The sequence below is a fragment of the Gopherus flavomarginatus genome, chromosome 4 (genome assembly GCF_025201925.1).
Source record: "Gopherus flavomarginatus isolate rGopFla2 chromosome 4, rGopFla2.mat.asm, whole genome shotgun sequence".
Taxonomy (NCBI): domain Eukaryota; kingdom Metazoa; phylum Chordata; order Testudines; family Testudinidae; genus Gopherus; species Gopherus flavomarginatus.
In genome coordinates, this window is record NC_066620.1 from 217181507 (window position 1) to 217194411 (window position 12905).

Genomic DNA, 12905 nt, shown 5'->3' on the forward strand with positions numbered 1-12905 from the left:
AGGGAGTTGGGCGGTGCCCAGGGTGTGGGGGGGCAGCGGGTGGGGGGCACCCGGGCAGGAGGAGCTGCCGTGGGGAAGGAGTTGGGCGGTGCCCAGGGTGTGGGGGGCAGCGGGTGGGGGGCGCCCAGGCAGGGGGGAACCAGGGGAGGGGATTGCTCTAGGGAGAGGCAGGCTGGTGAGCTGGGCTGGTGTAGGGTGCAGCAGGAAGGGGCCCCATCCCCACTGGGCTCCCTGGCCTCATGCGTGTGCTGGGGACTGGGTATCTGCCAGCTCCGGCGCCCCCAGGAGGCGGGGCGGGAGTTGCGTGCTGGCCTGGGGCCTGGCTCTGACTCCGGTCCCTAGCCTGTCCTGGGGGTGGGGGAGGGACTGGCATGTCCCTAAGGTGCCCAGTGGGGGCCCCTGGTCTGGGGAGCCTTTTCCACCCCTTGCAGTGCCCCCCATGCCCAGTGTGCTGGGACTGTGGGCATCAGAGGGAGGCAGAGTCCCCCGACTGCGTTCGGCTGCTCCCACCTCATGGCCTGTTGAGAGCAGCCTGGGGCCTGGACCCTGCGTCTCTGCGCCAGTCTAGGCCGGGCTGGGGCGGCCGGGTGGCCTCCCTCCCCGCAGCAAGGGGCAGTGGGGTGAAACGCTTCCCCCTGGCAGGTCTGTAACATGGAGAACCTGGACCCGCTGGGCATTCACACGGGCGAGTCCATCGTGGTGGCTCCCAGCCAGACGCTGAACGACCGGGAGTACAACATGCTGCGCCACACGGCCATCAAGGTGGTCCGGCACCTGGGCATTGTGGGCGAGTGCAACATCCAGTATGCGCTGAACCCCGAATCGGAGCAGGTGAGAGCTGGCCAGTGGGCCCCAGCCTGCATCGCATGGGGCCCAGCCTGCTGCCCGTGCACCGCTCCAGGCCCTTCCAACGAGCGCCGGCGGAGCGCCGCGGCGTCCCTGACCCGGCTCTGTGCCAGGAGCAGCGAACACTTCCTAAAAGTGGGGGCATCAGTGCCTGAACTGAGGCCTTGCCCCCAGGCTGCCCCTTCCCCCAGGGCCCTGTCCACTGCTTGCTCCTCTCCATCCTTTCTCCCATCACTGCTCCTTGCTGGTAAAAAGTGGGAGGAGGGCTTTGCCCCCGATCCCCCCCCTTGTCCAGCGCCCCTGCTCTGTGCCCATGCCTGGCCCCGGAGCTGGAGGAGCCGGGGTCTGGGCAGCTGTAGCAGCATCTCGTGCCCTTCTCTTTGCCCGCAGTATTACATCATCGAGGTAAACGCCCGACTCTCACGGAGCTCCGCCCTGGCCAGCAAGGCGACTGGCTACCCGCTGGCCTACGTGGCAGCTAAACTAGCTCTGGGCATCCCCCTGCCTGTCCTCAGGTAATGGCTTCGGGGTGGGATCCGGGGGCCGACGTCCCCTGGCAGGTGTGGCTCAGAATCCAGAAGGCTCCTAGGCTGTGTGGTGGGTGCTGCTCACACGGCCTGCGAACAGGGGGGCAGCCGGGCCATGAGCCACTGTGACCAGGCCCTGGGTCCAGGCCTCCTCGGGCCAGTCTTCCTCATGTGGTGCTGGGAAGGTGAGACAGGCAGCGGGGCACACTCCTCAGGGAGTCACTGCCCCTTCCAGATCATGTCCCCCCTAAAGCCCCGGGCTGGTAAGTTCCCTCTCCTGGGGCTTTGGCCAGTCCAGCTTTGGATGGGACCAGACATTGGGATGCCCCCACTGCCCATCTCGTCTCACTGGAGAGTCATCCTGGCTCCTGAGCTCACCTGCCCCGCCCCTCCCCTCCCCCAATGAGGCCTCCGTCTCCCTTGCCCCCTCCTGGATGGCCCCTGGGGTGCCTGCTGGTGGGGGCTGGGGGCTGGGTGCTGAACCTGCTCTGTCCCCTAACCCCCAGGAACTCCGTCACCAACTCCACCACGGCCAATTTTGAGCCCAGCCTGGATTACTGCGTGGTGAAGATCCCGCGCTGGGACCTCAGCAAGTTCCTGCGGGTCAGCACCAAGATTGGCAGCTCCATGAAGAGTGTGGGTGCGTGGCACAGCAGCCCCTGCCACATCTGGACTCCTGCGCTTCCCAATCTGGCCAGAGGCACCTGGGACCCAACACCCTGACCCCGGGCGGCTCCCCCCGGCCTTTCCGACTCAGGCTGTGCAGAGGGGGCTTTCCCCCCTTCCCGACGTGGGGCAGCTCTCTGGGGGCTGCCCCCTTGCAGAGGCCGAGCCCTGGCCAGCCCCAGCATAGCGCCTTTCTCCCCCATCCTGGCCCTGGCCACTCACTGTGTCCCCACTCCTCCTGCAGGGGAGGTCATGGCCATCGGGCGGAACTTCGAGGAGGCCTTCCAGAAGGCGCTGCGCATGGTGGATGAGAACTGCGTAGGCTTTGACCACACCGTGAAGCCAGCCTCCGACGTGGTGAGTGGGGGGGGGCTCTGTGGGTCACGGAGCACGAAGTCCAGGCTGGGGTCTCTCCCGGATCCTGGCTGAGCTGCTCCCTCCTGGCAGGAGCTGGAGACGCCCACTGACAAACGGATCTTCGTGCTGGCGGCCGCCCTGCGAGCCGGCTACCCCATTGAGCGGCTCTATGAGCTGACCAAGATCGACCGCTGGTTCCTGCACAAGATGAAGAACATCACGGACCACGCAGTGCGGCTGGAGTCCTACCGCGAGGGGCAGAGCTCTATGCCCCCCAACGTGCTCAAGAAAGCCAAGCAGCTGGGCTTCTCCGACAAGCAGGTGGCCTTGGCCGTGCTCAGGTAATGCCCGGTGCGGGGCTGGGGGAGTCAGCCGGGCACGGAGGGAGGGGACGGGGCTTGATGCCGACATCCAGCAGCTGCTTCTCTGAGTGGGACGGAGCTGATAGCTCCCAGCATGTACTGCAGCCTGATTGGCAGGATCAGCTGGGAGTGCCAGGTGGCCACTCAAAATGGGACCTGAATAGTGTCCGGTCTGATGTTCTGACCGGACACCAAAAGTCCGGTTACCGGTGGTGCTGGGTCATCAACCTGCGCCAGCCCCTGCCTCAGGCTGCAGCTCCTGTCCCAGGTCAGGAGCAGAGGGAGCCCAGCTGCTGGGGCGGAGGGCGGTGGAGTGTGGAAGAAGGGGGGAGGGAGAGAGCAGTGGGGGATGAGCAGGGGGACGGCCTGGAGGGGAGTGAGTGGGGGTGGGGCCTGGAGGGGAGTGAGTCAGGAGTGGGGCTGGAGGGGAGACAGTGTGGGGCAGGGCTCCTGCTGCAGCGTCCGGTGTTCAGAAAGGAGAAAGCTGCTGCCCCGGATGTTCTGGCAAGATGCAGCTGTGGGTGCTGGGGTCCCCGCATGTTGGGGTGTGGGGGGGGGGGGGGGGGGGAGGGCGTCTCTCCCTGTTCTCAGCCCTGCCCTCCCTGCAGCACGGAGCTGGCCGTGAGGAAGATGCGGCACGATCTGAAGATCCTGCCCGTGGTGAAGCAGATTGACACGGTGGCGGCAGAGTGGCCGGCGCAGACCAACTACCTGTACCTGACGTACAATGGGACGGAGCACGACCTGGCCTTCCGTGAGCCCCACGTCATGGTGATCGGCTCTGGCGTCTACCGCATCGGCAGCAGCGTGGAGTTCGACTGGTGCGCCGTGGGCTGCATCCAGGAGCTGCGCAAGGTCAGCGGGCAGGGTGGGGCGGGCTGGCCAGGGCTCCCCATGCCCTCATGCTGGTCTCGCCAGCTCAGGGCTCCCCTCTCCTGCAGATGGGCTATAAGACCATCATGGTGAACTACAACCCGGAGACAGTGAGCACCGACTACGACATGTGCGACCGCCTCTACTTCGATGAGATCTCCTTCGAGGTGAGCCTGCCGGGGCGCTCGGGCTGGGGGCCAGGGGGAGCCCATGCGACTGGAGGGGCCCAGGTAGCCAGGGGGAGCGGCCCTGATGCCTTTACTGGCCGGACTGCCATGCAGTGGGGGGCGGGCCCATGCCACTGGGGGGAAGGAGGGGGGCGTGCAGCCGGGAGGGGCCTGTCTGGCTGGGTGCCTGTGCCATCAGGGCCTGTGCCCTTGGAGGGCCTGGCCCGGCTCCCCGCCTGCCGGCTGGACTGTCCCCTGGCCCCGGCAGGTGGTGATGGATATCTACGAGCTGGAGAGCCCCGAGGGCGTGATCCTGTCCATGGGGGGGCAGCTGCCCAACAACATCGCCATGGCTCTGCACCGGCAGCAGTGCCGCATCCTGGGCACCTCCCCCGAGGCCATCGACTCGGCCGAGAACCGCTTCAAGTTCTCCCGCCTGCTTGACACCATCGGCATCAGCCAGCCCCTCTGGAAGGAGCTGTCCGACATGGAGGTGAGCGGGGCTGTGGGGCGGGGGGGATGCTGCCCCCTCCCTGTGTGTTGTGGGAGGGGCTGCAGGTCTCCTCTCTATGTGTGCTGTGGGGCGGGAGAGGGGCAGTGGAGCCCCTGTGTGTGTGTTGTGGGGTGAGCAGGGGAGGGGCTGCTAAGTGCTCCCTGCATGTGCCATGGGGAGGGGAGGGGTTACTTGCCCCAAGTATGCCATGGGGCAGGGGAGGGTTGCCTGGCCCAGCTCCCCCAGGGCGTGCCGTGGGGCAAGGGAGGAGTTGCCCAGCCCAGGTGCGCCCCCCTCCATCCCCCGTGCATGCCATGGGGCAGGATGGGTTGCTGGTTCCAGCTCTGCCCGGGCGGGCCGTGGGGTGGAGGAGAGGTTGCCTGGCCTGGCTCCCCCCTGGGCAGGCCGTGGGGTGGGGGAGGGGTTGCCTGGCGTGGCTCCCCCCTGGGTGGGCCGTGGGGCGGGGGAGGGGTTTGGGCGGACCGGCTTTCTCCCCCCCCCCCCCGGGCATGCCATGGGGCGGGGGCGGTTTGGGCGGACCGACTCCCCCCCCGGGCATGCCATGGGGCGGGGGCGGGTTGCCCGGCTCAGCTGCCCCCGGGCATGCCATGGGGCGGGGGCGGGTTGCCCGGCTCAGCTGCCCCCGGGCATGCCATGGGGCGGGGGCGGGTTGCCCGGCTCAGCTGCCCCCGGGCATGCCATGGGGCGGGGGCGGGTTGCCCAGTGTGTCTCTCTGTCCGCAGTCGGCCAAGCAGTTCTGCTGCAAGGTGGGCTACCCGTGCGTGGTGCGCCCCTCCTACGTGCTGAGCGGGGCCGCCATGAACGTGGCCTACTCTGACAGCGACCTGGAGAAGTTCCTGTGCAGCGCCGTGGCCGTGTCCAAGGAGCAGCCCGTCGTCATTTCCAAGTTCATCCAGGAGGCCAAGGTCAGCACGGGCCCGGCTCTGTGGGGGGGTCGGCCACAGGGGGCCACTTCCTGGCAGCTGCTGGCAGAGCTTCGCTCGGGGGCCTGGGGGACCCTGAACACCCCCACGTCTCTGCGGGGGCCCGGCCCCAGGTTACGCTGGCGGAGACACCTGACTCTCCGCGGTTCCAGCCTGGGCAGGCTGCCTGTCTGGTGCTTCAGCTGCAGGGGCTGGACAGGGCCCGGAGGGGTGGGGTCGGGTCAGGTGCTGCCTGGCAGTTGGGGATCACTCAGGTTTCAAGTGGTGGAGGGCAGGCAGGCGCTGTGTGTGCGTGTGTAGGGTGGTACTGGCGGGGGGGGCAGGCAGGGGCTGCGTGGGGGTAGTGGTACTGGCAGGCAGGGGCTGGGTTGGGGCACACTCTGGTGCGGTCTGTGCACTAGGGGGTTGGAGTGGCGAGGGCAGTACCAGCAGGGAGAGTGGGGGGGGGGCACCCTGGTACAGTGGGGGTTGGGAGTGCTCAGGGGTCCGGTCCCCCCCCAGGAGATCGACGTGGATGCCGTGGCTTGTGACGGCGCGGTGGTGGCCATCGCCATCTCGGAGCATGTGGAGAACGCGGGCGTGCACTCGGGGGATGCCACGCTGGTGACGCCGCCCCAGGACATCACGCCCAAGACCCTGGAGCGGATCCAGGCCATTGTTCATGCCATCGGGCAGGAGCTGCTGGTCACGGGGCCTTTCAACCTGCAGCTCATTGCCAAGGTACCGCCATGGGGCAGCAGGACCCAGGGAGCAGTCAGCCTCAATGCCCTGAGTCATGGGGTGATGGGAGGAGAGCCGGGGGGGCCCCTTCCCCTGCTGGCAGCTGTGGGCTCTGCAGCGTCTCCTGCAGCCGGGCCCACATCCCCTCCAGGCCAGAGTTGAGAGCGGGAGCAGTGTGCCACCCTGGGAAGACAGGACACTGGGCTAGAGGGGCCTTTGCTGTGACCCAGTGTGGCTGTTCTGATCACGGATGATAGGTCCATTGGGCTGCTAGCCAGGCTGGGCAGGGCGGGTTCGGGTCTCCAGGCGCCGGGATGGGTCACCCCACACTCCTGTCTGTCTGCAGGACGACCAGCTGAAGGTGATCGAGTGCAACGTGCGCGTCTCCCGCTCCTTCCCCTTTGTCTCCAAGACGCTGGGGGTGGACATGGTGGCCCTGGCCACCCAGGTGATCATGGGCGAGGAGGTGGAGTCGGTGGGGCTGATGACAGGCACTGGGGTCGTCGGAGTCAAGGTGAGCGTTTGGGGAGCAGTGGATGCAGTGACCATGGCTGTCTGGCTTGCTGAGCCCCCCTTGCCCTCTGCACCCCCAGGTTCCCCAGTTCTCCTTCTCGCGGCTGGCGGGGGCAGACGTGGTGCTGGGCGTGGAGATGACCAGCACAGGCGAGGTGGCCTGCTTTGGGGAGAACCGCTGTGAGGCCTATCTGAAAGCCATGCTGAGCACCGGCTTTAAGATCCCCAAGAAGAACATCCTGCTGACCATCGGCAGCTACAAGGTCAGGGCGGGGCGGGGCCCCAGCACATGCTCAGAGATGCTGGATGCGAAGGTTGAATCCTCGCGCTGGACGGCTGCAATGCAACGCGACTTCGTTTCAGAATCCAGAACACTCCTGCAGCGGCCAAAAGCAGCAGGAGATGAAGCAGGCTGCTCCTGAGGCAGGGAGGCCCAACCCTGCAGCTTGCTCTAGGCTGGCTCCTCACACTGACGTGGTCCAGGTCCCTTGTCACACTGCTAATAGGCAGGCACCTCTGCCGGGCGAGGCCCCAGCCTGGGAACAGTCCCTGGGAGGGGCCTTCAGTGACCCAGACCCCCAGGGTCTCACTCTTCCCCCAGGGTGAGCCACGTGGCCTCCCCTCCTCCTGACACTGCCCCACCCCGGGAGCTCTGGGCAGCGAGTCTGGGACAGACCCTGGGGGAGACGTGTACAATCTGGGGGAGCAGCACCCCCCCCAGCGTCTGCGGGGACACTCAGCCAGCGCGGGCAGACAGGCGGGTGTATCCGCGGCCTGGCACACGGCCCAGGCAGCCCTTGGGGAGCCCAGAGGAATGACGGTTACAGCCCAGCCCAGCGCGGGCAGACACGCGGGTGTATCCGTGGCCTGGCACACGGCCCAGGCAGCTCTTGGGGAGCCCAGAGAAGTGACGGTTACAGCCCAGCCCAGCGCGGGCAGACAGGCGGGTGTATCTGCGGCCTGGTGCATGGCCCAGGCAGCTCTCGGGGAGCCCAGAGGAGTGACGGTTACAGCCCAGCCCAGCGGAGGCAGACAGGCGAGTGTATCCGCGGCCTGGCACACGGCCCAGGCAGCCCTTGGGGAGCCCAGAGAAGTGATGGTTACAGCCCAGCCCAGCGCAGTGACCCCCGTGGGTCAAGCTCTGTCCCCCCGTCTGTCCGATCTCCTGTCAGACTCCCAGGGTGCTCCCGACTGCTCCCCACAGCCCACACTTAACCCCCTCACCCCCAGGCCTTTGTTCCCGAGCCGGGGGGTGGGGCTCAGCCCCCTGCGGAGAGGCAGGACCACCTCTCTCTGGGTCGCTGGTCGCCAGGTGTCCACATCCCGGCCGTGGGATCTGCCCTTGTCTTCTCGAGAGCTGCATGGAGATGTGAGCTAAGGGCCCAGGCCGCCAGGCGCCATCCACACCTGTGTCTTCACCTGCCCCACGGCCCCCAGACCTCCTACCCGCGGGGGAACAGTGCCGCACACAGGGGAGACTGAGGCATGTACAGGACTCAAAAAAGCATGTCTAACAATTCCCACTGTGTCCCAACCCCCTAGGCTGCGAGCAGGCCCAGGAATCCCTGCTCCTTGTGACAGCTCAGTCCAGCGGGGCCATGCGGGTGGAGGGGCCTTGGGGCGGGGGGGTGCTGGCCTGCCCAGGCCTGGCCTGCTCTGACCCCTCTGGTGGCTGTTGCAGAACAAGAGCGAGCTGCTGCCTACTGTGCACACGCTGGAGAGCCTGGGCTACAAGCTGTATGCCAGCCTGGGCACTGCCGACTTCTACACCGAGCACGGTGTCCAGGTACCGGGCCGTGGGGGGCTGCCCTGCTCTGGGGGGAGTGGGGAGGGCTGCACCGCCAGTGCCTGGGTTACTAGCACATGGTAACACCCTTTCCATGCTGGGTCCTGGGAGCAGGGTCACCATTCCCTTGTCTCCCGGTCTGCCCCGGAGTGAGGAAACCCCCTGCCCCGCCCCGCCCCCAGTCTGTGCTGGGCCCCGGGAGCAGGGCCACTCCTCCTCGGCCCCCCCCCCCCCCCCACACCCCCGATCCATCCCCGGAGCAAGGAAACCCCCTGCCCTGCCCTGCCCTGCCCCCAGTCTGTGCTGGGCCCCGGGAGCAGGGCCACTCCTCCTCGGGCCCCCCCCCCCCACACACCCCCGATCCATCCCCGGAGCAAGGAAACCCCCTGCCCTGCCCTGCCCTGCCCCTAGTCTGTGCTGGGCCCCGGGAGCAGGGCCACTCCAAGGGCCAGCGCTTGCATTTAGGCGCCTTAGGCAATCGCCTAGAGTGCCAGCATTATTAGGGGGCGGCATTTTGCCGGAGGGGGCAGCAGGCTGCTCTGGTGGGGCTGCCGCAGTGGTGCCTGCGGAGGGTTGGCTGCTCACGCGGCTCCAGTGGACCTCCCGCAGGCACGACTGCGGCAGCTCCACCGGAGCCGCGGGAGCAGCCGTCCGTCCGCAGGCAGGACTGCGGAGCCGCGGGACCAGCGTGCGGGGCGGCAAAATGGCCGTGCGCCTAGGGCGCTCAAACCCCTAGCGCCGGTCCTGGCCACTCCTCTGCCCTGCCATCCATCCCTGGGTCCCTGGAGCTAGAAACCGCCTGCCCTGCCCCCCGTCTGTGCTGGGGCCTGGGAGCAGGGCCACTCGTCCTCTGCTGCCCCCATCCATCCCTGGGTCCCTGGAGCAAGGAACCTCCCAACCCCAGTCTGTGCTGGGCCCCGGGAGCAGGGCCACCCCTGCCCCAGTTCATGCCCAGGTCACGGCAGTGGGGCTCTGGTTCCCGCCGGGCAGGTGATGGCTGTGGACTGGCACTTCGAGGAGGCGGACGGCAGTGAGGCCGGGGCCAAGGAGACGCAGCGCAGCATCATGGACTACTTGGCCGAGAACCACTTTGAGCTGGTCATTAACCTCTCCATGCGCAACGCCGGGGGGCGCCGGCTCTCGTCCTTCGTCACCAAGGGCTACCGCACCCGGCGCCTGGCCGTCGACTACTCCGTGCCCCTCATCATCGACATCAAGTGCACCAAGCTCTTCGTGGAGGTGGCATGGGGGCTGGCCAGCTGGGGAGGGGGTGTGGGGGGATGGGCTAGGTGGGGGCAAGGACTAGCCAGGTGGGGAGTGGTGTGGCTGCTGGTGAGGGGCTGCCTGGCTGTTGGGGGTGCGAGGGGACTGGCCAGCTGAGGAGAGGGTGTGGGGGGACGGGCTAGGTGGGAGAGGGACTTGCCAGGTGGGGAGCCATGGCTGCTGGTGGGGGGCTGCCTGGCTGTTGGGGGTGCGAGGGGGCTGGCCAGGTGGGGGCACAACACTGGTGGGGGGAGGCTGCCTGTTGTGGGGGCTCTGGAGAGGCACCAATTGTCCAGATGAGTGTGTCCTGGCCCCAGGGGGCTGTTGGGCTCTGGGCCCTAGGGAAAGGGCAGCCGGGGGGAAGCCTAGCTCCAGAGCTAGCTGTCCTGTCCCTGCCCCCCTTGGCTGGGTCTCCCCTCTCCCCAGCTGAACTGCCTCCCCCGCAGGCCCTGGGCCAGATCGGGACGGCCCCCCCGCTGAAGATGCACGTGGACTGCATGACCTCCCAGAAGCTCATCCGCCTGCCAGGTACTAGGGGCTCCCAGCAAGAGGAGGGGGCGACTGGGGGCTCTTCCCCTGGCTGGGAAGCAGTGGGGAGGGGCAGGAGCATGTGTGTGTGGTCCTTTCCCCGCCCCCCTACCACAGGGAGCCCAAGGTAAATCTGGGTGGGGTGGGGATGTGTTTGCGCCCCCCCAGTCAGAGAGAGTCCCTGGCCTGGAGCGGGCCCTGTGGGTCGCGAACTGGGCCCCACCTGTCGACTCCGACAGATTCGGGCCCGTCCTGCCCTGGGGTGCAGCTGCGTGGCCTGACTGGTGTTGCCATGGAGCCCCATGTGCTGCTCGGCCCCCTGGGATCCCCACCGCGTCCCTGCGCCATGGAGTGGAGGTTCAAAGCCGGCTGGGCTCGGGCTGCCCACGGGCACCGTTCCCTAGGGTGGTACTAAGGCACCCGGCATTCTGGTACTTGCAGGATGGCGTGAAACCCCCCCTCCCCTCTGGCATGACCCCCAACATACGGTGTATGCGAGGGGGCGACCATACCGGCCAGCGGACAAAGCCGCGAGAAGCAGGACTGTCCGGCTTCACGCTGCCCCCGTCGAGTCCTGAGGCCAGCGGCCCCTGCTCTGACCCCTCTCCCCTCCCAGGGCTGATCGATGTGCACGTGCACATGCGGGAACCGGGCGGCACCCACAAGGAGGACTTCGCCTCGGGCACAGCGGCCGCTCTGGCGGGGGGCGTCACCATGGTGTGTGCCATGCCCAACACCCACCCCGCCGTTGTTGATGCCAGCTCCTTTGCCCTGGTGCAGAAGGTGAATGCCCCTGTCCCCCCCCTCCCCCGAACTGCTGTGCAGAGACCTTCCCTTGACAGCCCCCTCAGGCCCCCTGAGCTGCCATGAAGAGACCCCCCCGGCCAGTCCCCTGAGGTGCTGCGCAGGGGCCCCCTGAGGTGCCACACAGAGTCCTCCCCAGCCCACGCACCTTCCCTGCCCTGGCAGGTGCCACTCAGAGACACTTCTGGGCACAGAGCTGGCAGGGCCAGGCATTGCTCCAGGCTGGCCTCAGCCCCCTGGGGAATGTTGTATGGGCAGCGTGGGCCCTGCAGCTGCTGGAGGATCTGGGGATGGTGCCTGTGCTGGGGGGCCCCGTGGGGGGGCTGCAGGCTTGGGGGGCCAATCCACACGCTGGCCCAGGCCCGGCTTGGCACCCCATCGTGAGCCTGTCTGAGCCTGTCTCCCTGCAGCTGGCGGAGGCGGGCGCGCGCTGTGACTTTGCCCTGTACCTGGGGGCCGCATCGGACAACGCCGGCTCCCTGGGCCCCGTGGCTGGCACAGCCGCCGGGCTCAAGATGTACCTGAACGACACCTTCTCTGAGCTCAAGATAGACAACGTCTCGCTGTGGATGGAGGTGGGTCCTGCAGGAAGGGCTGGGGGGTCCAGCCCCATTCCTGGTGCCAGCAGCGCAGCGTCCACTGGGGGCTGAGGGCCCAGCCTGCCCTCTGCATCTGCAGCGGGGACGTCCTCCTCCCCCAGCCTGCATTGCAGCCGCTGTCCGTCTGTCCTGTCCCCATGTGCTGTGCTCTGCCCCCTCAAACTTTCCCCACCAGTGCCCCTTCAGTCTGTCCTGTCTCCCCTCACCTCCCCCATGTCCTGTGCTCTGCCCCCGATCCTCCTCCAGCTCCGCTGTCCGTCTGTCCTATCCTCCACATATCCTGTGCTCTGCCCCCCACCCTCCTCCAGCACCGCTCTCCGCCTGTCCTGTCCCCCACATATCCTGTGCTCTGCCCCCCACCCTCCTCCAGCACCGCTGTCCCGTCTGTACTGTCCCTCCCCCACCCCTTGCCCACGTTCTGTGCTCTGCCCCTTCAAAGCCCCCCCATGCCCCGCCAGTCTGTCCTGCCCCCTCCCCCACATGCTGTGCTCTGCCCCCTCAAACCGTCCCCCCCACGCCCTGCCAGTCTGTCCTGTTCCCGTCCCCGTCCCCATCCCCGGTACAGCTGTCGGTTCCCCCCAGCACTGCTCTCTCCTCCCAGCACTTCGAGCAGTGGCCGAGGCACCTGCCCATCGTGGCGCACGCGGAGAAGCAGACGGTGGCGGCGATTCTCATGGTGGCCCAGCTGTACCAGCGCCCCGTGCACATCTGCCATGTGGCACGCAAGGAGGAGGTGGGGCGACCTGGCTCTGGGCTGGAGGAGCTGCGGCTGTCTGTCTGTAGGCAGGGCGGGAGGCAGTGTCGTCCTCGGGGCCGAGGGGTGCGTGGGGGGTCGAGGTTGCTGGGGGGCCAGGAGAGGTTCTAGGAAAAGGCCCGGTTGGGCAGAGGTAGGTCTTAGCAGCACAATGAACCTCGGTGTGAATTGGCTTTTGTGAGCTCCCAGAAACACCCCCGCCCCCAACCTGCCCCATGGCTCCTCGTCTGCCCTGCAAAGCCCTGGCTGTGTACCTGCCGCGTTCCTGTGCCGGCGCCTGCCACAGGCTTGGCAGTCCACCCCAGCGGCTGCAGGGACTTGACAGCGCGCCGGGGCTGGGGTTGGGTGGTATTTCCACCCCTGGTGACAGAGTTAAACCGACCCAGTGTCCTTGTGTAGCGCGGCCTGGGGAAAGCCTCAGAGAGCTCTGGCACTGGCTAGGCGGGTTACCTAGCGGCTCCCAGCTTGCTGCAGAGATGCTGGGCCCCACTGGGAACCCCCGAAATCTTGTGTGTGTTAATGTGGGAATGACAAACGCTGAGTGAAACACAGCGCGCCTAGGCCATGGGGGGCGGCTTCTCCCCTCGGCCTGGGCCCTGTGGGGTGGGGGGGTGTCACGGACTCACAGGACTCGTGCTTTCTCTAGGCTCCTGTGGCCCCGGGAGTAACCCCCAGCGTGACAGCCTTCCTCTTTCCTAGGGTA

At 67.5% G+C, this 12905-nt stretch overlaps 1 protein-coding gene across 3 annotated transcripts in view; it reads left to right on the top strand.

Annotated features, from left to right (window-relative positions):
* CAD (carbamoyl-phosphate synthetase 2, aspartate transcarbamylase, and dihydroorotase) overlaps positions 1 to 12905 on the top strand; it is a 46522-nt gene that overhangs the window by 25434 nt on the left and 8183 nt on the right. For all 3 annotated transcript variants that reach the window (XM_050951486.1, XM_050951488.1, XM_050951489.1), the window contains exons 13-30: positions 643 to 831; positions 1237 to 1361; positions 1880 to 2013; positions 2284 to 2396; positions 2487 to 2737; positions 3367 to 3613; positions 3700 to 3798; positions 4067 to 4291; positions 5035 to 5217; positions 5737 to 5955; positions 6302 to 6469; positions 6549 to 6731; positions 8150 to 8254; positions 9245 to 9493; positions 9964 to 10045; positions 10662 to 10828; positions 11260 to 11424; positions 12050 to 12181. In XM_050951486.1, coding sequence (XP_050807443.1) covers positions 643 to 831; positions 1237 to 1361; positions 1880 to 2013; positions 2284 to 2396; positions 2487 to 2737; positions 3367 to 3613; positions 3700 to 3798; positions 4067 to 4291; positions 5035 to 5217; positions 5737 to 5955; positions 6302 to 6469; positions 6549 to 6731; positions 8150 to 8254; positions 9245 to 9493; positions 9964 to 10045; positions 10662 to 10828; positions 11260 to 11424; positions 12050 to 12181 — 3036 coding nt within the window. The remainder of the gene's footprint in view (positions 1 to 642; positions 832 to 1236; positions 1362 to 1879; positions 2014 to 2283; positions 2397 to 2486; positions 2738 to 3366; positions 3614 to 3699; positions 3799 to 4066; positions 4292 to 5034; positions 5218 to 5736; positions 5956 to 6301; positions 6470 to 6548; positions 6732 to 8149; positions 8255 to 9244; positions 9494 to 9963; positions 10046 to 10661; positions 10829 to 11259; positions 11425 to 12049; positions 12182 to 12905) is intronic.